The following is a 17500-nucleotide window of genomic DNA, read 5'->3' as shown; positions in this document are numbered from 1 at the left end:
GCAGGCAAGCAACTGAAGTGTTGATAGTCCAGATTTATATACAGGTGCAAGAGTACCATGTGACCAGAGTCATCAGGCCCTTGGCAGGTGATGCCCGTAATTGAATAATGGCATAACAGCCCTACTCAGGTGAGGCCAGGCACTGATTAGCAGATTGGTTTAGATGGGGCTGCTTGTTGCAAGAGTGTTCAAATTCTTAAAATGTTTCAGCCATTCACACTTTCATCACTATCAAAATGCATGTGCTACACACACTTTGCTGCATTTCCTTAGAAATTGTTTCATCATGCTTGATAGTATCAGATAATCTTTAACCAGTCAGAATGACTTCAGTTCTTCAGGTGGTATTGAAGTTTGATGGTGATCATGGACAAGTAGAGGATGAATGGGTTTCAATGGTGCTGCCTAAAATAACTTGTTATTTTCTAGAGATAGACCGGATCCGGTTCCGGTTCCGGATCCGTCAGGATAATAGAGTTTTTCACAGGGTCCGGGTCCGGCAGGATCTTAAGCAGTGGATCCGGTATCCGGCATGTTACCTAAAAATCAGGGTCTGGTGCATGTCTAGCCTAGGCTTTTCAGTCTTTCACAACCCCAATCACTGCATGGAGTGAAATCCCTTTGGAAGCGGCTATTGCAGGCAGTGTGGCAATAAGCCAATGAGCCTAAAAAATAGTTTGCGCCAACGTAATAAAAAGGGCCCACGTGTGCGAGTAGACTATATGTTTCGACCCTTTTGTAGGATCCGGTATCCGGTTCCGGATCCGGCAGGATCTTATTCAGTGGATCTGGTATCCGGCAGGATCCTAAAAATCAGGATCCGGTGCATCTCTAGTTTTTTCCACAACGGCGAATACTGCTATTGTGCAGTACTTACTGTTTATGCTCAATATGTGACTCAAAGTAATATTTTCACAGTAGTTGTCTTTTTTTTCGAAAAGCAGTAGAATGCTGTTGCAGAATTGCCGTAAATAAACAGCTATTTGTTACAGTGCAGGTATTTTGGAATATATAGCACTGGTTTGTATGTAATGATTCCAGATTGCCATATCACTGTGCATAGGCAATTGTGTTATCCTTCTACAATTTCTTTCTTTATCCCTCTTCTTTCTCTGTCACACTTTCTTTCCCACTCTATCCTCCTTGTCTCTATGTCTTGGTATTTGTCTACCTTCACACTCCATAAGGCGGGACGGAACGGAAGCAATTAAAAAAAGAAGTTTTAGACTTTATTCGACATGACAGTGCAAGAGGTGGACAGGAAGCGAATTGGGAGAGAGACGGCGAGGGGTCGGCAAAGGAATCAAACCACATGGCAGACGAGTGCCCCACTGGATGGCCACGGCAGGGCCTACAGAAGCGATTTTTATTGGCGGTGGCGAAAATACAAGGAAACAGATCTGTCCTTCCACACCAACACAGCGGTCGTCGGGCGGTAGCGGTGAGGGAGCCACGCAGCATTAGGAAAATAGAACTCTAGTGGAATTTGGACGGCAGCGGCCGGCGGTGTCCCGTTGAAATGAATGGCAAAGTAGCAAACTATAGCTTTGGCTGTGGGGGGGAATTTTGAACAGGATTGGCCGTACACGCCATGCTGTCGGTGTGAAAGGCTGAGTAGAACACACCGCCCGATACTCGGCTGTCTTCTCGCTGCCGCCACGCCACGCTCTAGACTGTATCTGGCCTAAGAGGTCTCATAGTTCTCTCTCTCCCCTCCCTCCCTCTCTCTCTCTCTCTCTCTCTCTCTCTCTCTCTCTCTCTCTCTCTACACGACTACTGTTCCGCTCTCCTCTTTCTGGTAGAATCTCTATCTGTTTATTCATCTGTCTGGCTTGCTCTCTCCTGTCCCTGCTGTCATGTGCACACCCCCACTCTCACACCACAGATCCTCCCTGAGATGAGAGGTGCTGAACTATGCCTATCACTTTCCACTCTCTCTCTCTCTCTCTCTCTCTCTCTCTCTCTCTCTCTCTCTCTCTCTCTCTCTCTCTCTCTCTCTCTCTCTCTCTCTCTCTCTGTCTAAGACATGATATTCACCTCTGTTCTGTTTTGTTCATATACTGATGTATATGATATGATGGCCTTCCTTACACCATGTCCTCCTTCCTAACCCCTGTGTGCCCCACCCTACTACCAGATCTTCCCTGGAGGTGGTGGTGCTTGTCCTTCACATATCAGAAATCTGTTAGTCTGTCTGTCTGTCTGTCTGTCCATCTGTCTCTCCCTCTGTTCATGACACCATGTTTACCTGTTTTTGTCTTGCTAATATGCTCTGCTTCATCCTTCTTATCGGTCCTCCCCATGTGTCCCCATCCTCACTCTCTCAGTCTGTCTCCCTGAGTCTCAGATCACTTGTGCACTTAGGGGACTGTATGTTTCAGTGCGTAGGATGCTCACGCTGAATAGTTAATTCAGTGCACTAAAGGTTCCCGGATGATGCCCTGTAACAATGGCAAAAACACAGTGCTTGAACGATGGACACTGCACGCATTAAACAGCCTCCATATTGATAATGAAACGGAAGAAATGTGGTCTCAAAAAAGAAGAAAAAGGAAGAAACGGTGGCACTCTGGTTTCGTTGTTTTTTTAAAAACTTTTCTTAAAGGCAAAAGACTGCCCGGCGTGTTTCGACCATACAGGTCTTTGTCCAGTGCCACAGTTTCTCCCTTTTTCTTCTTTTTTTAGATTTGTTACCCACAAAAACTGTTGAGCACCTGTGTCGAAAATCTAGATCTACGCAGCGCCTCCGTGGTTCCCTTTTTTAAGAAACGTGGTGTTCAGTTCAGTAGAAGAGTTTGGTCAACAGTCTCCTAATTCTGTAAGTAATGTTGCAGAGACACTAACCTGTTCATGCCAAGCTATTGTATGTGAAGTAGCTGCCAGTTGGGATGAAGGAAATGTAAATACAAGCATGACACACTGTGCAATGTAAATAGTAGTCAACCGATATTTTGGTGAGCTAATGGGTTTTTTTTTTAAAGAAAAGAACCCTGTGACACGAGGCTGAAGCTGTGGTGAGCCTATCTGAGAGGAATACAAACGCAAATATGAACGCCAATCAGACTGCTGCTGCAGTCATTTCAATATTCCTGTAGCCTATAGAATAATCATCCAATTTCTTTCTCCTGCCCCAAGATCGACCAGGAAAGCCTCCGCAATCAACCAGTCGATCACGATCGACGGGTTGGTGACCCCTGCATGTAGCCTCTTACTGCAGATGGGGTCGCCGGCGGGTCTATTCACTATGCTGAAAATACTCAACTACATCATAACAACATTGCTATGACAGTACCGAGAGCCTTCATTAACAGATAAAGACATACCCATTACAATTTTGGTGACAGTAAGGTTATAAAATAGGCTTTGCGCTAACGGGTTAAGACCCCAGTGCACTGTCTCAATATCAGACACAGGGATCGTCTTTCTCTATTCACGACATCATGATACGTCTATTTCAAGTCAAGTAGGTTTTCTTGTCAATTTCTTTACATGCACTGGTCATACAAAGAATTTGAAATTACATTTCTTGCTTTCCCATACAGACATAGACTAATCTAGGTAAGGACATAGACAGTATAGACATAGACAGTACTTATACATGGACTTAAGACAGTATGGACAGTATTTCTGTGTTGCTAATGTGTTTCTGCTTCCTCCTCCTTGTTATCCTCTGTCCTTCGCAATACGTAGCTTCACACCACCCACTCCATCCTCTCTCTCTATCTCTCTCTCTCTCTCTTCTCTCTCATCCTCCACCTCCAGATCTTCCCGGACCCTGTGGAAGTTGTCTTTGTCTCTGTTTATGACATCATGATAACGTCTATTTCTGTGTTGCTAATATGTTATCCTTCGTCCTCCCCCCCCCAACCTCTGTCTCTGTCTCTCTCTCTCTCTTTCTCTCTCTCTCTCTCTCTCTCTCTCTCTCTCTCTCTCTCTCTCTCTCTCTCTCCTCTCATCCTCCACCTCCAGATCTTCCCGGACCCTGTGGAGGTTGTCCTGGGCCCCGAGGGCACGTTGGCCTGCGTGGACCACAGTGGCAAGGAGCGTCTGCCCTCCATCGTGGTGGATCCCACGGACGTCAGCGAGGTGAAGGAATGATTAAAAGTATTGCTGTGGCCCAGTGGTTAGAGAGTTGGTCTTTCAATCTAGGATCCCCCCTGACCTCTTCCTACTCCTCCATGCACCGCTGAAGCGCCCTTGAGCAAGGCACCTAATCCCACATTGCTCCAGGGCCTGTAACCAATACCCTGAAAATTATTAACTGTAAGTCGCTTTGAATAAAATGAAAGTGCAATGTAATGTAATGTACAGTGGAAGTATTTGACTATTCTTGATATAAAAAAGGAACAGCAAGTTGAATCATACATTACTGTAAAATAGTGTCTCTCAACAGGGGTGTTACAGCCCCTCAGGGGACGTTGTTTTTGTTTTTGTTTTTGTTTGTTTTTGGCTCAAATGGTCATTTGCTTGGGGCCCCAGCTGACCCATAGAATGGCCTCTGCTTGTGTCCACTGTGGCCCCAAAGGTGGAGAGCGGCGAGCTGCGCTGGCCCCCAGAGGACATGGATTTGGATGACGACGAGGAGGACCTGTTCCTGGAGCAGTGCATCCCGCCCGCCAACATCGCCGACTGGGGCGTGGACGAGGACGAGGAGGTGGACCAGGAGGTGGCGGCCGTCAACGTCCTAGTCAACCACCACCACCACCACCAGCAGCAGCAGCTGCAGCACACCTCACTCTTAGGTAGGTGCACATGCCTGTACAGTGAATCGGGCAGGTCTCTCTTGGAAATCTGGGGCGTGGGGGGTGCTGTGGCGCAGTGCGCTAAGCCCCCCACATTTGGGCTTGCATGCCCACCCACGGGGACCCCGGTTCGAGCCCGGCTGTGGTCATTTCCCCATCCTCCCCTGTCTCTTTGTCCCATTCGCTTCCTGTCACCATCTTCAACTGTCCTGTCAAATAAAGGCATTAAAAGCCCCTAAAATATATATGTAAAAAGAAATCTGGGGCGTGGACGAGGAGGTTGTCAATGTCATTGTGAACCATCACTAGCCTGATTATCATCGACTTTCAAATCTCTTCGAGACTTGGTCTGACCAAGAGCATAACAATTAACATTTCGCAAACGGCATGGTTGACCTGCCTCCCTTGGTTTCCTATTGATTGTATGCCTCCAAACAAAGTGGGAGGAGTCCCGGATTTTTCGGGAGCTCAGAAACAATATTGTATTGCTCTTGGCTTGACTAGAAGCAACGCTGAAGGTGTTGCGTCACTAGGAGGGCACGGCCTGGCTAAACCATCACCCTCCATCAGCAGCACACCTTGCAGGGACTGTAGGTAGGCAGGTCGCAAACACCTGTGCAGTAAGGTTTCATGATGACAGAAAACCTGGCAGGTTAGCAGGTTAGCATTGTCAACCACCACCATCAGATCTTTATGTCGAATGTTCGTAAACATCCCTCCCAAAATCTCACACAGATATGATTCTGACTTGAAACCTGGCTTTTATCTCATTTGGTGATGATCAATAAGGAGGAGACGGTTTATAAAGTTTTTTTCTAGAATCAATATCACGTAAGGTTCTAAGCTGCCATTCTATGACAGCCATGCCCCTTTAGGAGACTAATGCCTTGTTCAGACCAGGAGCGACCAACATGAACTGAGCGTCGGAAGTCATTATTTCTCTATGGAGGGTGCGCGACCAGTGCTACCAGAGCGAATTCGCCAGGGGCGAAGCTTCCTGAGCGAATTTTAATGATAAAAAGTCAGCTTATCTTATGATAATGAGCTATGACGCGGTTCGGCGGAAACCAATTGGAATGTTCATATGAACGAATGTACCAGGCTGTCAAGCTAAATCAAACATGTCAATGCCGTGTCCAGAGTGAATACAGCGAATTCAAGGCGAAACTTCTTCTGCTACCTCCGCTACCAGGCAGCGTAATTCGCTCTTGTCTATAGGCATAAGAGTTGGATGGAAAGTCTGGCAATGGAAAGTCTGGCCCATTTACTGTAAGAGACCAGAGTTGACCTCACTTCCTTGCATGGGTGACACTTGGTATTTCATCTTGGTTTACCACATTGAATATCTTTGGTAGTCTCTGCCTGCCTACTATGTCGGATTTCGCTGTTAGTTTGTGGGCTTGAAATTTAAACTTTGCAGGAAAACCTCGGTTATTTAGATAATAAGAAGGCCCAGTGGCGGAATTCAGAGGAATTCAGAAGCCTCTTTTTTTTAGGCTACCATAACGCAAGATTAAGCATTGGAACAGTTTTCGGGGGAAAAAACCCCATTGTGCTGATTTAGCTAAAGAAAAAGTATTTTTCATCGATAAATTAGAAATAAAAAAACAAATGTTTCATAACTTCAATTCAACAATGGTGTTTCAACACTGACCACACTGAGTATGTTTGGTGGAGTGGAGTGACCGATCTGCACCGTTTCACCAGTGGAATGCTATAGTAGTCGTTGACAAGACTTAACTACCATAGTACTACACAACTATATTACACGGAGCCTGTAGTAATACCTTACAACTTGGTCATTGCCATTCTGGTAACACCAGTTTTATAACAGGGGCCATGTCGTAAGAATTTAACCGGGTAACTCCAACTAGTAAACAAAAATACAGGAAAGGAAATTTAAAAAAAAAACCATGCTACGTGCTACAGGGCTTCAGTGTCCTGGATTAACATTTTTGCTGTGTATTTTCAGCTTTCAGCTTCTTCTTTCTATATTCAGTTGTTTCCTGATTTCATCACACCTTTTCTTATCCATCAGCCAATCTCGGTCTTGTTCTTAGTAAACATTTTCACTTCAATGAAGTGTGTCTGTCTCACTGTCTTCCTTCCTCCCTTCCTCCCCCACCTCTCTCTATTTCTTCCTTTCTCTCTCTCTCTCTTTCTTCAGATCTTCAGCCAGATGATTTTAGAGATGAGACACCAACTTTACCCCCCGAGAGTGCCCCATCCAGAAACTGAGGCTCAGTTGCTCCCTAAATGAGAACCAAGATGCAGCCCAAGGCCCCACCAGAGGTCCAAGCATCCCCAGGGGGCCCACCTACCATACTGAACCAACAGCAGAGAGCCCAGCATTTCAGGAGCCCACCTACTAAAATGGTGTGTCCCAAACTTTTTCAGTGGGGACCCTTTTGGATTTAAGAATATTTTCGCGACCCTCCCACCTACCATAGTCTTAGCCAAGCAATGGATTTCTAGCAATAGTAGCAGACAACGTATGAAAAATCTAGCAATTTTAATGGCCAAAAATCGCCTTAGGCAATTTTTTTGTTCATTAATGTTGCTAGATTTTTCCATTAATAGTTTGTCCGCTAATATTGCTAGAAATCCACAGGACAGCAAGTAAATCTCTTAGCTGTTAGTTTGTTAACCTGTGGATTTCCCATTATTATGCAATGTCCCTTTTGTCCGCAACCCCTCTTCAGTACCTCCGCAACCCCCCGTAGGGGTCCCGACCCCCAGTTTGGGGCCCACCTACTAAAACATGGCTGTGAACCTCCACCCTCATTGTATCATCAGAGATTCTTTAAGTATATAGAGATATGCCAACATAATAGGTTTCTATGGGCACCTAACGTGTCCAGGTTCCGGTCTGCCTAAAGGGCCGTGTCATAATGCTCCTATAATGAATAGAACAGTCCTTAGGTCTGCCTAGGTCTGCGTAAGGGGGGCCATAATAGAACCAGGAAACAATGGGCCAATGGAACCTCTCTCTCTCTACTCTCTCTGGTATCATCACGCTAGAGCTGACCTGGATCATCATGGGCACTTTGTGGGCACTTTGTGGACACTTATCTTGTTCTGTGTCCCTGCACTGTGTGGTATACGGTAGAACTTTACAAGATGCAGGTGTCATACGCATGACATAACAATGTCATAACAGTGTCATAGTGCAGTCATTCATGTGTAATAAACATTTTGTCAATGTCATAAACGTTTTATGACTTCATCTTTAAGTGACATTCGGTTATGGCAACGACAGCCCTAACAATGTCGACTTTTCATGACCAACATGACACTAACACCATGTTTATGACTCGCTCATGACAGTGTCATGACACTGTTATGTCATGCATATGACGCCGGCGTCAGGTTAAGTGAGCGTTCCTCTGCCAAATATATGGTATAGCAGTATGTTACCTCAACACTGTTTTCAAATGATGCACTCAGCTGCGAATGCAAGACCTTTAGTATCACACTGTGTCACAATGTTATCTTTTTTAGCATAAGTGTAACTACTGAACATTGTATAAGAACTCAAAGCACAATAACAACATATCATAATAGGTTTTTTTAAATGCACACAAAATGGATGTAAATATAATTCAAATGTTAAAACGTTAAAACGTGAGAAAGTGTTTAGATGATTCAGTTGTTAGGCCATATTGAGTAATCGCTTAACCACAAAGGATGCATTGCACATACTTTGTTTTGGGAAGTGAGCCTTCCTTTACAGAAGGCTTCCCCTCTCCCCTATTTCTTTCTCTCTCTCTCTCTCTCTCTCTCTCTCTCTCTCTCTCTCTCTCTCTCTCTCTCTCTCTCTCTCTCTCTCTCTCTCTCTTTTTTTTTTCTCTCTTTCTCTCTCTCTCACACACACTGCCGTTCTATGTTTTTGGTTTACTAATGAAATAAACATGTCTCTGTTATGTATCTTCACTGTGTAGTCAAACATCATCTGTGATTGTGTGAAATATTACATTACTTTGATTTAGTCATGCTCCAACTCCCCTTACCCATTATAAAATCAAACACAAACCCACAGCCTCTCGTGGCTTATTGCTTACGTGTAATTTACAAACGCTTGGCCAATCACAATCAAGAACCACACCACACAGTGTTAAGTTGCTTAACAGCGTGTCTTTTGCTGAGGGTGGCATGCTGTTCTTCTCTTATTTCAAAAATAAATGTTATGTGCTAAAGGTAGAAATCGTGGAAATCACAGTTAAGTGGGCGTTACTTGTATCGCGTGACAGTGCAAGATTGGTATCAATGCTTTTAGCAGGCTTTTCAAAAGCCCCTAAGGGAAAAAGCACATAGTGAAACCACTAAAGTGGGTTTACCTTATACCGTTTAAGAGAAAATACACATATTGAAACTAATCAAGTGGGTTTACCTTATACCGTTTCCTCAGAGTTCTAAGGGAAAATACACATTTTGAAACTAATCAAGTGGGTTTACGTTATACCGTTTCCTCAGAGTTCTAGGAAACTGTATTGACACTTTAACACCTTTTCACCTGGGACTCTTTAGCCCAGGGGTTCCCAAACTTAACCATGCCAAGGCCCCCCATACACCAGTAGATTCCAGCCAAGGCCCCCCTTACATGGTTCGTGCCGCACTACTTTTCCTGTGCAGCCCCCACAACCACAGTCCTAGGCCTGTGAGTCAGTGCCCCACTAGGATATATAAAATCAACTAATGGGAAAATTGTGTACCTCAATTTTGGCTTATTTTGGTGTACATTATTTATTCAATAATGTTTTTTAATATTCTCTACCAACTTACTGCGGACCCCCTAGTATGCCCTCGCGGCCCCCCAGGGGTCCCCGGCCCCCACTTTGAAAACCACTGCTTTAGCCCACTAAGATGATACACACACCATTTATGGGCGGTATTCACTCAACAAAACATGAGCAAGACTCATGTAAAGGTGCTACAGTTCATCTAACACATTAAAGGAAAAGCAGTATTAACATTTCTTGTAAAAACGGAGATAAGAACAGCACATACACTGCTTTGTACTTTTTTTAAATGTGCAATTCTGTAATACACTTTGCAAATGTACCTACCAATACAATCCATTGCAAAGTACAATTCACTGCTTTACTCACAATTTCAAAATGATCATCACATTCTTAGAAAAACCATGCACAAAAAAAGCAGATCACCCGAAAGCCATTTGAAGACAGCAAACAAGCCATGGTTCCTCAGTGGGGAGTGCAATGTGGAGAGGAGGAGAATCACTCTCGTTTTACAATCAATGGAGAACACATCGAGGGGTGTTCAGGGACAGTGCCAAGCCATAACACTCCTGAATATGTTTTTTTTTGGTTACACTGTACTTGACGTGTCGCTGCATAAGACATTCATAGCAGCTGTTATACACTTTGCATGAAGGATTCATGACTGTTTCGTAAGACATTCATACCAAACCTTTCATAGACATGGAAGACAAAAGGACAGCAACTTGTCAAAATCAGTAGGCCTAATCATTGAGGGTTCAGAACAAAACCTGCAATGCTTTGTTTAACTTTTATCTCGACAAGTTGCTGTCCTTCCGTCTGCTAGGTACATGAAAGGTTTGGTATGTTTGGGTTTTTTTTTTTTTTCAAAACGGCTCGTGGACAGATTCAGAGAGGAAGTAAACAATATGGGGGGTTTACACAGGAACTCATATTCTTGTGTTTTATTTGAACGAACGAAATTGCTTTGTGGATGATTTGATGCATACCGGTCCGGATATGTAGGCCTACATGAAAATCAGTAGCCAGGTCTGGATTAATGCACAGGCTATATATGGCTGCAGCCCAGGGGCATCCACCCCATTGCCATAGGCCTTTTTAATCTGCCCCTGTCGGTAGCTGAATACTGGATCCCTGCTGAGTTTAATAACTGTGTATCTTCAACCTGGAATACTTTGTGAACACAGAAACCAAAAGCAAAGTGTGTTTTTCATTTTTGCCAATTTTGCTAGTTTTTCCACTTTTGCTTACACCCATTTTTCCACACTTGTGGTGTTTTTTTTTCTCTGCACACATTTTAAACTGCTCACACAAAACTCAAAACAGGTTCTCCAAAAGGAGATATAGTTTTCAATTAGAAGAAAATTATGTGTGTTCATTCCATCTGCGGGGTTGATAATAAGTGTTGTAGGTTTCACTAACATGTGAGGTCAGTGTGGCACAGCATGTGTGTTGATCAATAGTATGTATGTGCAATGATCTTATATGAGAGTGCTGATCATTTCTTCATCCCTTAAGTTTACCACTTAATAATAATGTCTGCTTATAAGGCATTTATAAAACTTGGTAAATAATGAACAAATGATGAACAAAACATTAACACAGTTTTAACCACGCCCTGACGAAGGCCAGACGACTGAAACCGGTCGGCGTTTTTAAGCTCGTTTACCCCAATGTAGAATAAAGGGTTTTTATTATAACTTCAACCTTGATTCGAAGGAGAGTGCTTTGGATTCAGTCATCTTTCTATGAAGGATTAACCAGATGCACCCCTTCTACCTGGAGAGATGACTTTGAGCGCTCGCTGTCCTTTTCGTTTTGACGTTAACACCTGTTTGTAAATGACTGGGAAATGTTATGTTAATATTTTATATTAATCAAAGATTTACAAATTATTTGTAAATGAATAAAAAATAGGTTACTCTGTTAAAAGGTTAGAAAAAACGTGAACATATTATTTGTAGATATTTTTACAAAGCATGAATAACATTTAGTTAATAATACAAATGTATTAAGTCTTTATAAGCAGACATTATTATAAAGTGTTAAGAACAGCATGTATCTGTCAAGCATCCTCTTCAAATCTTCAATCACCATAATGAATAATTAATCAATCCAACAAACAATCAGACAAACATATTTACATCATAAGCATGTAATAACGAACAACAGTAGAAAATCCAGCGATATCCATGACCTCCTCCAGGGTGTGGTGGAGATGTTTTGGAAAAACTGTGCCCCAGCCCAGATGAGGCAACAATGTCACTGAAAAGTAACTGCCGTAGCCCCATAATGCACGCCGTACCTCCAGTGGCACGCTGTAATAGTCATTGAAATGTAACTACCATAGCACTACAATACTATGACACAACACAGGCCCTTTAGTAATGCACCACGACTTGGTCATTGCCATACTGGTAACAACAAATGTATAAAGCCGCGCCTTAAGGGGTTNTAATGCACGCCGTACCTCCAGTGGCACGCTGTAGTCATTGAAAAGTTATAACTACCATAGTACTACTACATTCTTATGACTACTTACGACATAACACAGGGCCCTTAGTAATGCACTATGACAGGGGTTCCCAAAGTCTTCCAAATTGGGGCCCACTTGAACATTTCCCAGATGTTCGGAGCCCACCTCTGCCACAATAAACCACAAGACTCAAATAAATAGTCAACAGCAACACACACACACACAAATATTATTTTGATTTCTGGAAAATAATTTCAAGGCCCACTTCAGGGCCCACCTGTGGGCCCCACCTCACTGTTTGAGAATCACTGCTTGACTATGACTTTGTCATTGCCAGAGGCAATTCAAGGGTCAGGTGGGGCCCTAAGCAAAAATGCAATGGACTGCACATTTGAAACCAAACTGCCACTTCTGTAGAAAAGTTTGAGCTGTTCACCATATAGGGGCTTGGGGGCCTCAAGCGGCTGCCTGCCTATAGCCTGGAGACAAGATACACTTCTGATCATTGCCATTCTGGTAACAGCAAATGTGTCACTCCCAGCTGCATGGTCACTTCCTGTCCTTGAAACAAGTTGCCGCCCCGAAGACTGACACCCTGAAGACTGAGACCTGCCCCTATAAAGCAAAGACTTCAGCAGCTGAGGGCTTAGGAGGAGGCAAGTAAGCTCTCCAAGAAAACTGAAGCGCACACATCTGAAGTGGCTAAACTGCAGACATCCATCTTGTAGGTAAGCTCTTCTTCATTATACGGTGGGCGTCTTTTTCTTGTTCACGTGCTGTGTTTTATGTTTATAAGTGTGTCACGTTCATTTCAAGTGTTGCTGTACACAGTTGACCACATCTGTAATAGGCTGTAATTGTTCTTCTTTTGAAAGATGGCCTTGTTTTTTTTCGGTCTTGTGGCTGTAACCTTGGGGTTGTTTGGGTTTTCCAGAACTATATACACACTACTCTCATGCAGCATGTAATAAAGACTTATGAAAGGATACTGTGAACTCACAATGTTTTACTGTGTGGGTGTGGTGTACTTAAAAAAAACCAAAATCTTAAAAGTTGCTATAGCACCAGCCTGTTGATTATCAGTTCAGCGCGCCATTGCATCAAATCCAACAGAGAAAGCAGACCTGCTTATCTGTAATCAGAGGAAATAAGTGAGCAAGAACAGAATCCCCCTAAATCATCAATGTTGACTTGCGAGTAAACAAAATGCAATTAAAAAAATAAACAAATAAACAACAGCAGCAATTATTATTAGCGATTATTATTGTATTATTTTATTTATTATTATTATTATTATTATTATTATTATTAGGCCTATTATTATTATTGCTATTAATTATTAAACATTTCTAGAGTTCCCCAGCATTCCTAGCATATATCATTTTAGGATTTAGAGCCAGAGGGACGTAAATGGCATTTTTGGCAAAAATGAGCTCTACACATCATATTGATGCTGGATGCTGTGTATATGCTGCATTGACAGGTACAGCGACATAGACGATGTATTCAGGCTCATGAGATTTGAGATTTTTTAAAATGAAAAATGTGGGTATGTTAGACCTGTATGAGCACATTCTAATGCAAGAAGAGGGTCTTAGGTTTTAAATCCAACTCACTTCATGTTTTTATGTACTTCAGAGGCTGAGATATTTAGGTGTTTATAGGCTGAGGATGCCTTTTCCCTAGAAGCATTTAGCAGGCTGATTTTGCAGGTGCCTTACACTAAACGGGTTAAAGGTCTAAATGAGCTCTATCTAACAGTACACAAATACAAATCAGAAATCAACCTGATCGATATTGATAAAATGCCAAAAACAATAACCTAACTCAGAAGTGGGGCAGTGTTGGAGAAAAAAGAGCCTACCGTATGTCCCATTTACACCTATAGCCTACTAAGCCTATGTCCTATGTCCCATTTACACCTACGCTAGGTGTGAAAGTGAAGCACTAAAAGACTAAGTGAAATTGTACTGCTTTAATGTATAGCAAATGTTTAACTGTTTACATAAGTGTTTGAAATGAAAGACATGAATGTGAAAACTGAAAGTAAAGTCTGCGAGTTCCCGTTTCTCTTATTCAGTACCGGTATGCTTTCCAGCATTACTTTCAGTTTTTTTCATGTGATTTTGCTAATCCTGCACCCAATCTTTTTGAGATGGATGTGTGTGTTTTTTTTCTCTTTTTTACAATTAGACATGAATGTCTTCAAGTCCTAAATGATCAGCAATGAACAGCTATTTTGTTTGAGTTGGTGAAGTTATTTTTAGAAATAGACCTATTTTGGATTATGGGCTTTAAGCCGTACAGAATATTTGGAAAACGGTACTGTGAGCCTGTAAAAAAAAGCACATAAAAACATCAAAATAAACTGTTTTAAAATACTATGATGCTCATCTTACAACAGACCTTGTTCATTGTGCTACACAGCATCCGGGATGGGTTACACTCTCTTGAAAGGCAAAATAATAAAACAATTAAACATGGGATAAAAATCCCAATTAATCACGATTGACTATGGAATTTCTGAGATTGCAACGTCATGGAGCATGCAACTGATATTTTTACATGAATACCTCCACAGAACAGTGAGACGGCGCCTGAGTCTGCAGAAACGGGCATGGACGAAATGGATAGCTTTCTCAACCCCAACTACACTGACTTCTCTGACGTCAACTACACGGACGATTACTGGGAAAAGATCGAAATTAACACCGACGCCGCCTTTGCGATCGGCACCAACCACATCGTCGCCCTGGTCTGCTACTCGCTGGTCCTGCTGGTGGGCGCCCCCGGTAACGCCCTGGTGGTCTACGTCACGGCGTTCCGCATGCCGCGCTCCGTCAACGCCCTCTGGTTCCTCAACCTGGCCCTGGCCGACCTGCTGTGCTGCCTGTCGCTGCCCCTGCTCATGGTGCCCCTGTCCCAGGACCAGCACTGGTCCATGGGGCCGCTGGCCTGCAAGCTGGTGCACGGCATGCTGTACCTGGTCATGTACTGCAGCGTGCTGCTCCTGGTGCTCATCAGCGTGGACCGCTGGCTACTGGTCAGCTGGCCCGTCTGGTGCCAGAACTGGCGCCGGCCCCGCTACGCCTCCTGGGTGTGTGCGGGCGTGTGGCTGCTGGCCCTGCTGGGCACGGCGCCGCAGTTTGCCATCCTGGAGGCCAAGGTCCTGACGAAGGTGAAGACGCAGTGCCAGCCCGTCCTGCGCGGCCTGTCCGAAGCCTGGGCCATGGTCATCTACAACTTCCTGGCCGGGTTCCTGTTCCCGTTCCTGGTGATCGTGGCGAGCCACTTGCGGGTGTACCAGCGGGCGGCCGGCGGCGGCGGCAGCAGCAGACGAGGGGGCCGGGACAAGTCGGCGCGAGCCGTGCGCGTCATCGTGGCTGTCGTCCTGACGTTTTTCGTGTGCTGGGCACCGCTGCACGCCATGGACATCGCCCACCTTGCCATTCCTGCCCCAGACCATCGCTTCAACCTGGCCCACGTGCTGGCGCTGTGTCTGGCCTACGTCAACAGCTGCCTGAACCCCATCATCTACGTCTGCATGGGCCGTGGCTTCAAGGAGGGCCTCACGCGCACCCTGCGCAGTGTGCTGCACTTTGCCTCCGAGGCGCCCACGCAGTCCATGACCGTCACGCAGGGCTCCAAGAGCACCTCGGAAAACACCACGGAACGCTGTGTGTGATTGGTCGTGTTAACTCACTCAGACAGTTGAATTTAACATTCATTTGTGCTATGCCTCTTTTCCACTGTCGTTTTTCTGGTAGGCCTACAGCTTGACTTGGCCGCCACTTTTTGCTTTTCAAATAGGCATGATACAGGTCAATCGTAAAGCAAAAAGTTGCGGCCTAGTCGCCGTGTGTTTCGAGCTGTAGGCCTAACAGACAAAACGGCAGTGGAAGAGAGGCATTAGTTCTTCTCTGTGAGTGTTGAATTAACACTGCACAATTTACTGTGTTTATTTGGTGTGTCTTAGATGGCTTTGTTCCCTACACTTTGCACACACACATAAATGGACATACTAACTGCTGTGACGACCTAAGGTTGTCACACCGGCAGTACCTTTTATCCGCACAATTGTGTACCTCCCATGTTGGGATTGTAAAAATATATATATTTAGCTGATGCATTTTATACAAAGGGACAGTTGTTTAGGCACAGGGTATTGGTTACAGTCCCTGGAACAATGTGGGCTAAGATGCCTTGCGGGCACATCAGCTATGGATGAAGGTGGTCATTAGGGTGAGAGTTGAACCTGCAACCCTCTGATCTAAATGCCAGCACTCTAACCATTGAGCCACGGCTCAACTGGTACCAAATGGTCCTTTAATACAGGACTACCATATTGTATCTTAGAAAGGATGAAATTATATCATGCCGTACACTGTGAAGAGTGAAGAGTTTTGAGGCTTTGTTCTCTAACAACATGCGCTGTTATATGGCTGCCTAAAGAAGTGACAGAGGACATTTTGCATTCAGTCATCTCTGAGAGAAGATGCAGAAAACATGGAGGTGATGCTGTGACTCGGCAACAGCAAAGACAGCAAATAACCCTCCATATGCCAAGTGATTTTTATTTTGTACAGACTCACAGTGAAGACAATAAAAATCTATTCTAGTACTTCATACCTCACGCCACAAATAAAGTCAACAGTACCAGATGCAACTCATTAGGCCTGGGAACAAAGCGAAGAGACCAGAACACATGTTATTTTATTTCTGCAAAGACAAGAATAATCGTTTGTCAATGTTTGGTCTTTCGTCAGATTAACTTCCCAGAACATCCCTTTTTTTAAATCAGAAATACAAAGGCCTAAAATGAAGTCACTACCAGGATGTATCGTGTACAAAGAAGAAGCAAAAATGGGTAGTTGTGTTCATAGAATCTTTTCTAAAGTGGACAGGTTCCTAGAATCTCTTAGGGAAGCTACACATTATTTTTTGGCTTCCTGTGTTTTAAACAGATATTTAACTACAATTAATAAATGGTCTCACATAACAATAAATGATGATGAAATACAAATGTTGAAGAAAATGTCAGAAAAGAGTTCCATTTTCATAGTTAGTGTGGCGTGTCATTAATATTGTGTATTATGTTGGCTAATTTATACTTTTACAATATATACTGTATATATTGTAATACTTTAACACTTTTAACAATAATTTTGTAGAAAAAAACGTACTTTCAGTGTTGTTGCTTTATGAGTAAGTAGTAAGAGTCAGCTGAGGTGGAGCACCATGAGTCAGACTGCTGTTAGTCATTTTGTGGTTGTTTAAAGAACATATGAACTGAGGTGACCACATTTCGTAAGCTTTTTCCATTTGTGCAACTATTAAAACTGCTGAAACTTGTGAAATTATCCTCCCACATTGGTACTTTCCTGTTCTAGGCTACTTCCTGATTTTTTTCTTTTTACTTTAATGCTTGCATCATTTCAATGGTGATACTTATTTTTCCCTGTAGAGGGCAGTGTCAGCACAGCCAATGGCATACTATTGCATCACACAGTAAAATAGCACAACTATTGTAATGCCCCAAGAGT

The 17500-nt window shown here is 43.6% G+C and overlaps 2 protein-coding genes across 3 annotated transcripts in view; both read left to right on the top strand.

Annotated features, from left to right (window-relative positions):
* lbhl (LBH regulator of WNT signaling pathway, like) overlaps nucleotides 1-6980 on the top strand; it is a 20221-nt gene extending 13241 nt beyond the window's left edge. The window contains exons 4-6 of the mRNA XM_063204593.1: nucleotides 3970-4086; nucleotides 4526-4742; nucleotides 6910-6980. Coding sequence (XP_063060663.1) covers nucleotides 3970-4086; nucleotides 4526-4742; nucleotides 6910-6980 — 405 coding nt within the window. The remainder of the gene's footprint in view (nucleotides 1-3969; nucleotides 4087-4525; nucleotides 4743-6909) is intronic.
* A 5615-nt stretch (nucleotides 6981-12595) lies between these two features.
* Nucleotides 12596-16065, top strand: c5ar1 (complement C5a receptor 1). Of its 2 annotated transcripts, none has more exons than XM_063204444.1 (2): nucleotides 12596-12681; nucleotides 14539-16065. In XM_063204444.1, exon 2 carries the CDS (start codon nucleotides 14575-14577, stop codon nucleotides 15640-15642), a length of 1068 nt encoding a protein of 355 aa, XP_063060514.1. In that variant the 5' UTR covers nucleotides 12596-12681; nucleotides 14539-14574; the 3' UTR covers nucleotides 15643-16065. The 2 variants fall into 2 exon arrangements, with proteins under 2 accessions (XP_063060514.1, XP_063060513.1); XM_063204443.1 differs by having other exon boundaries at nucleotides 12596-12685.
* The last annotated feature ends 1435 nt before the right edge of the window (nucleotides 16066-17500 follow it).

This window comes from Engraulis encrasicolus, chromosome 8, assembly GCF_034702125.1.
Source record: "Engraulis encrasicolus isolate BLACKSEA-1 chromosome 8, IST_EnEncr_1.0, whole genome shotgun sequence".
NCBI classification, from domain to species: Eukaryota; Metazoa; Chordata; class Actinopteri; order Clupeiformes; family Engraulidae; genus Engraulis; species Engraulis encrasicolus.
This window is presented reverse-complemented; position numbering and strand designations above follow the sequence as displayed.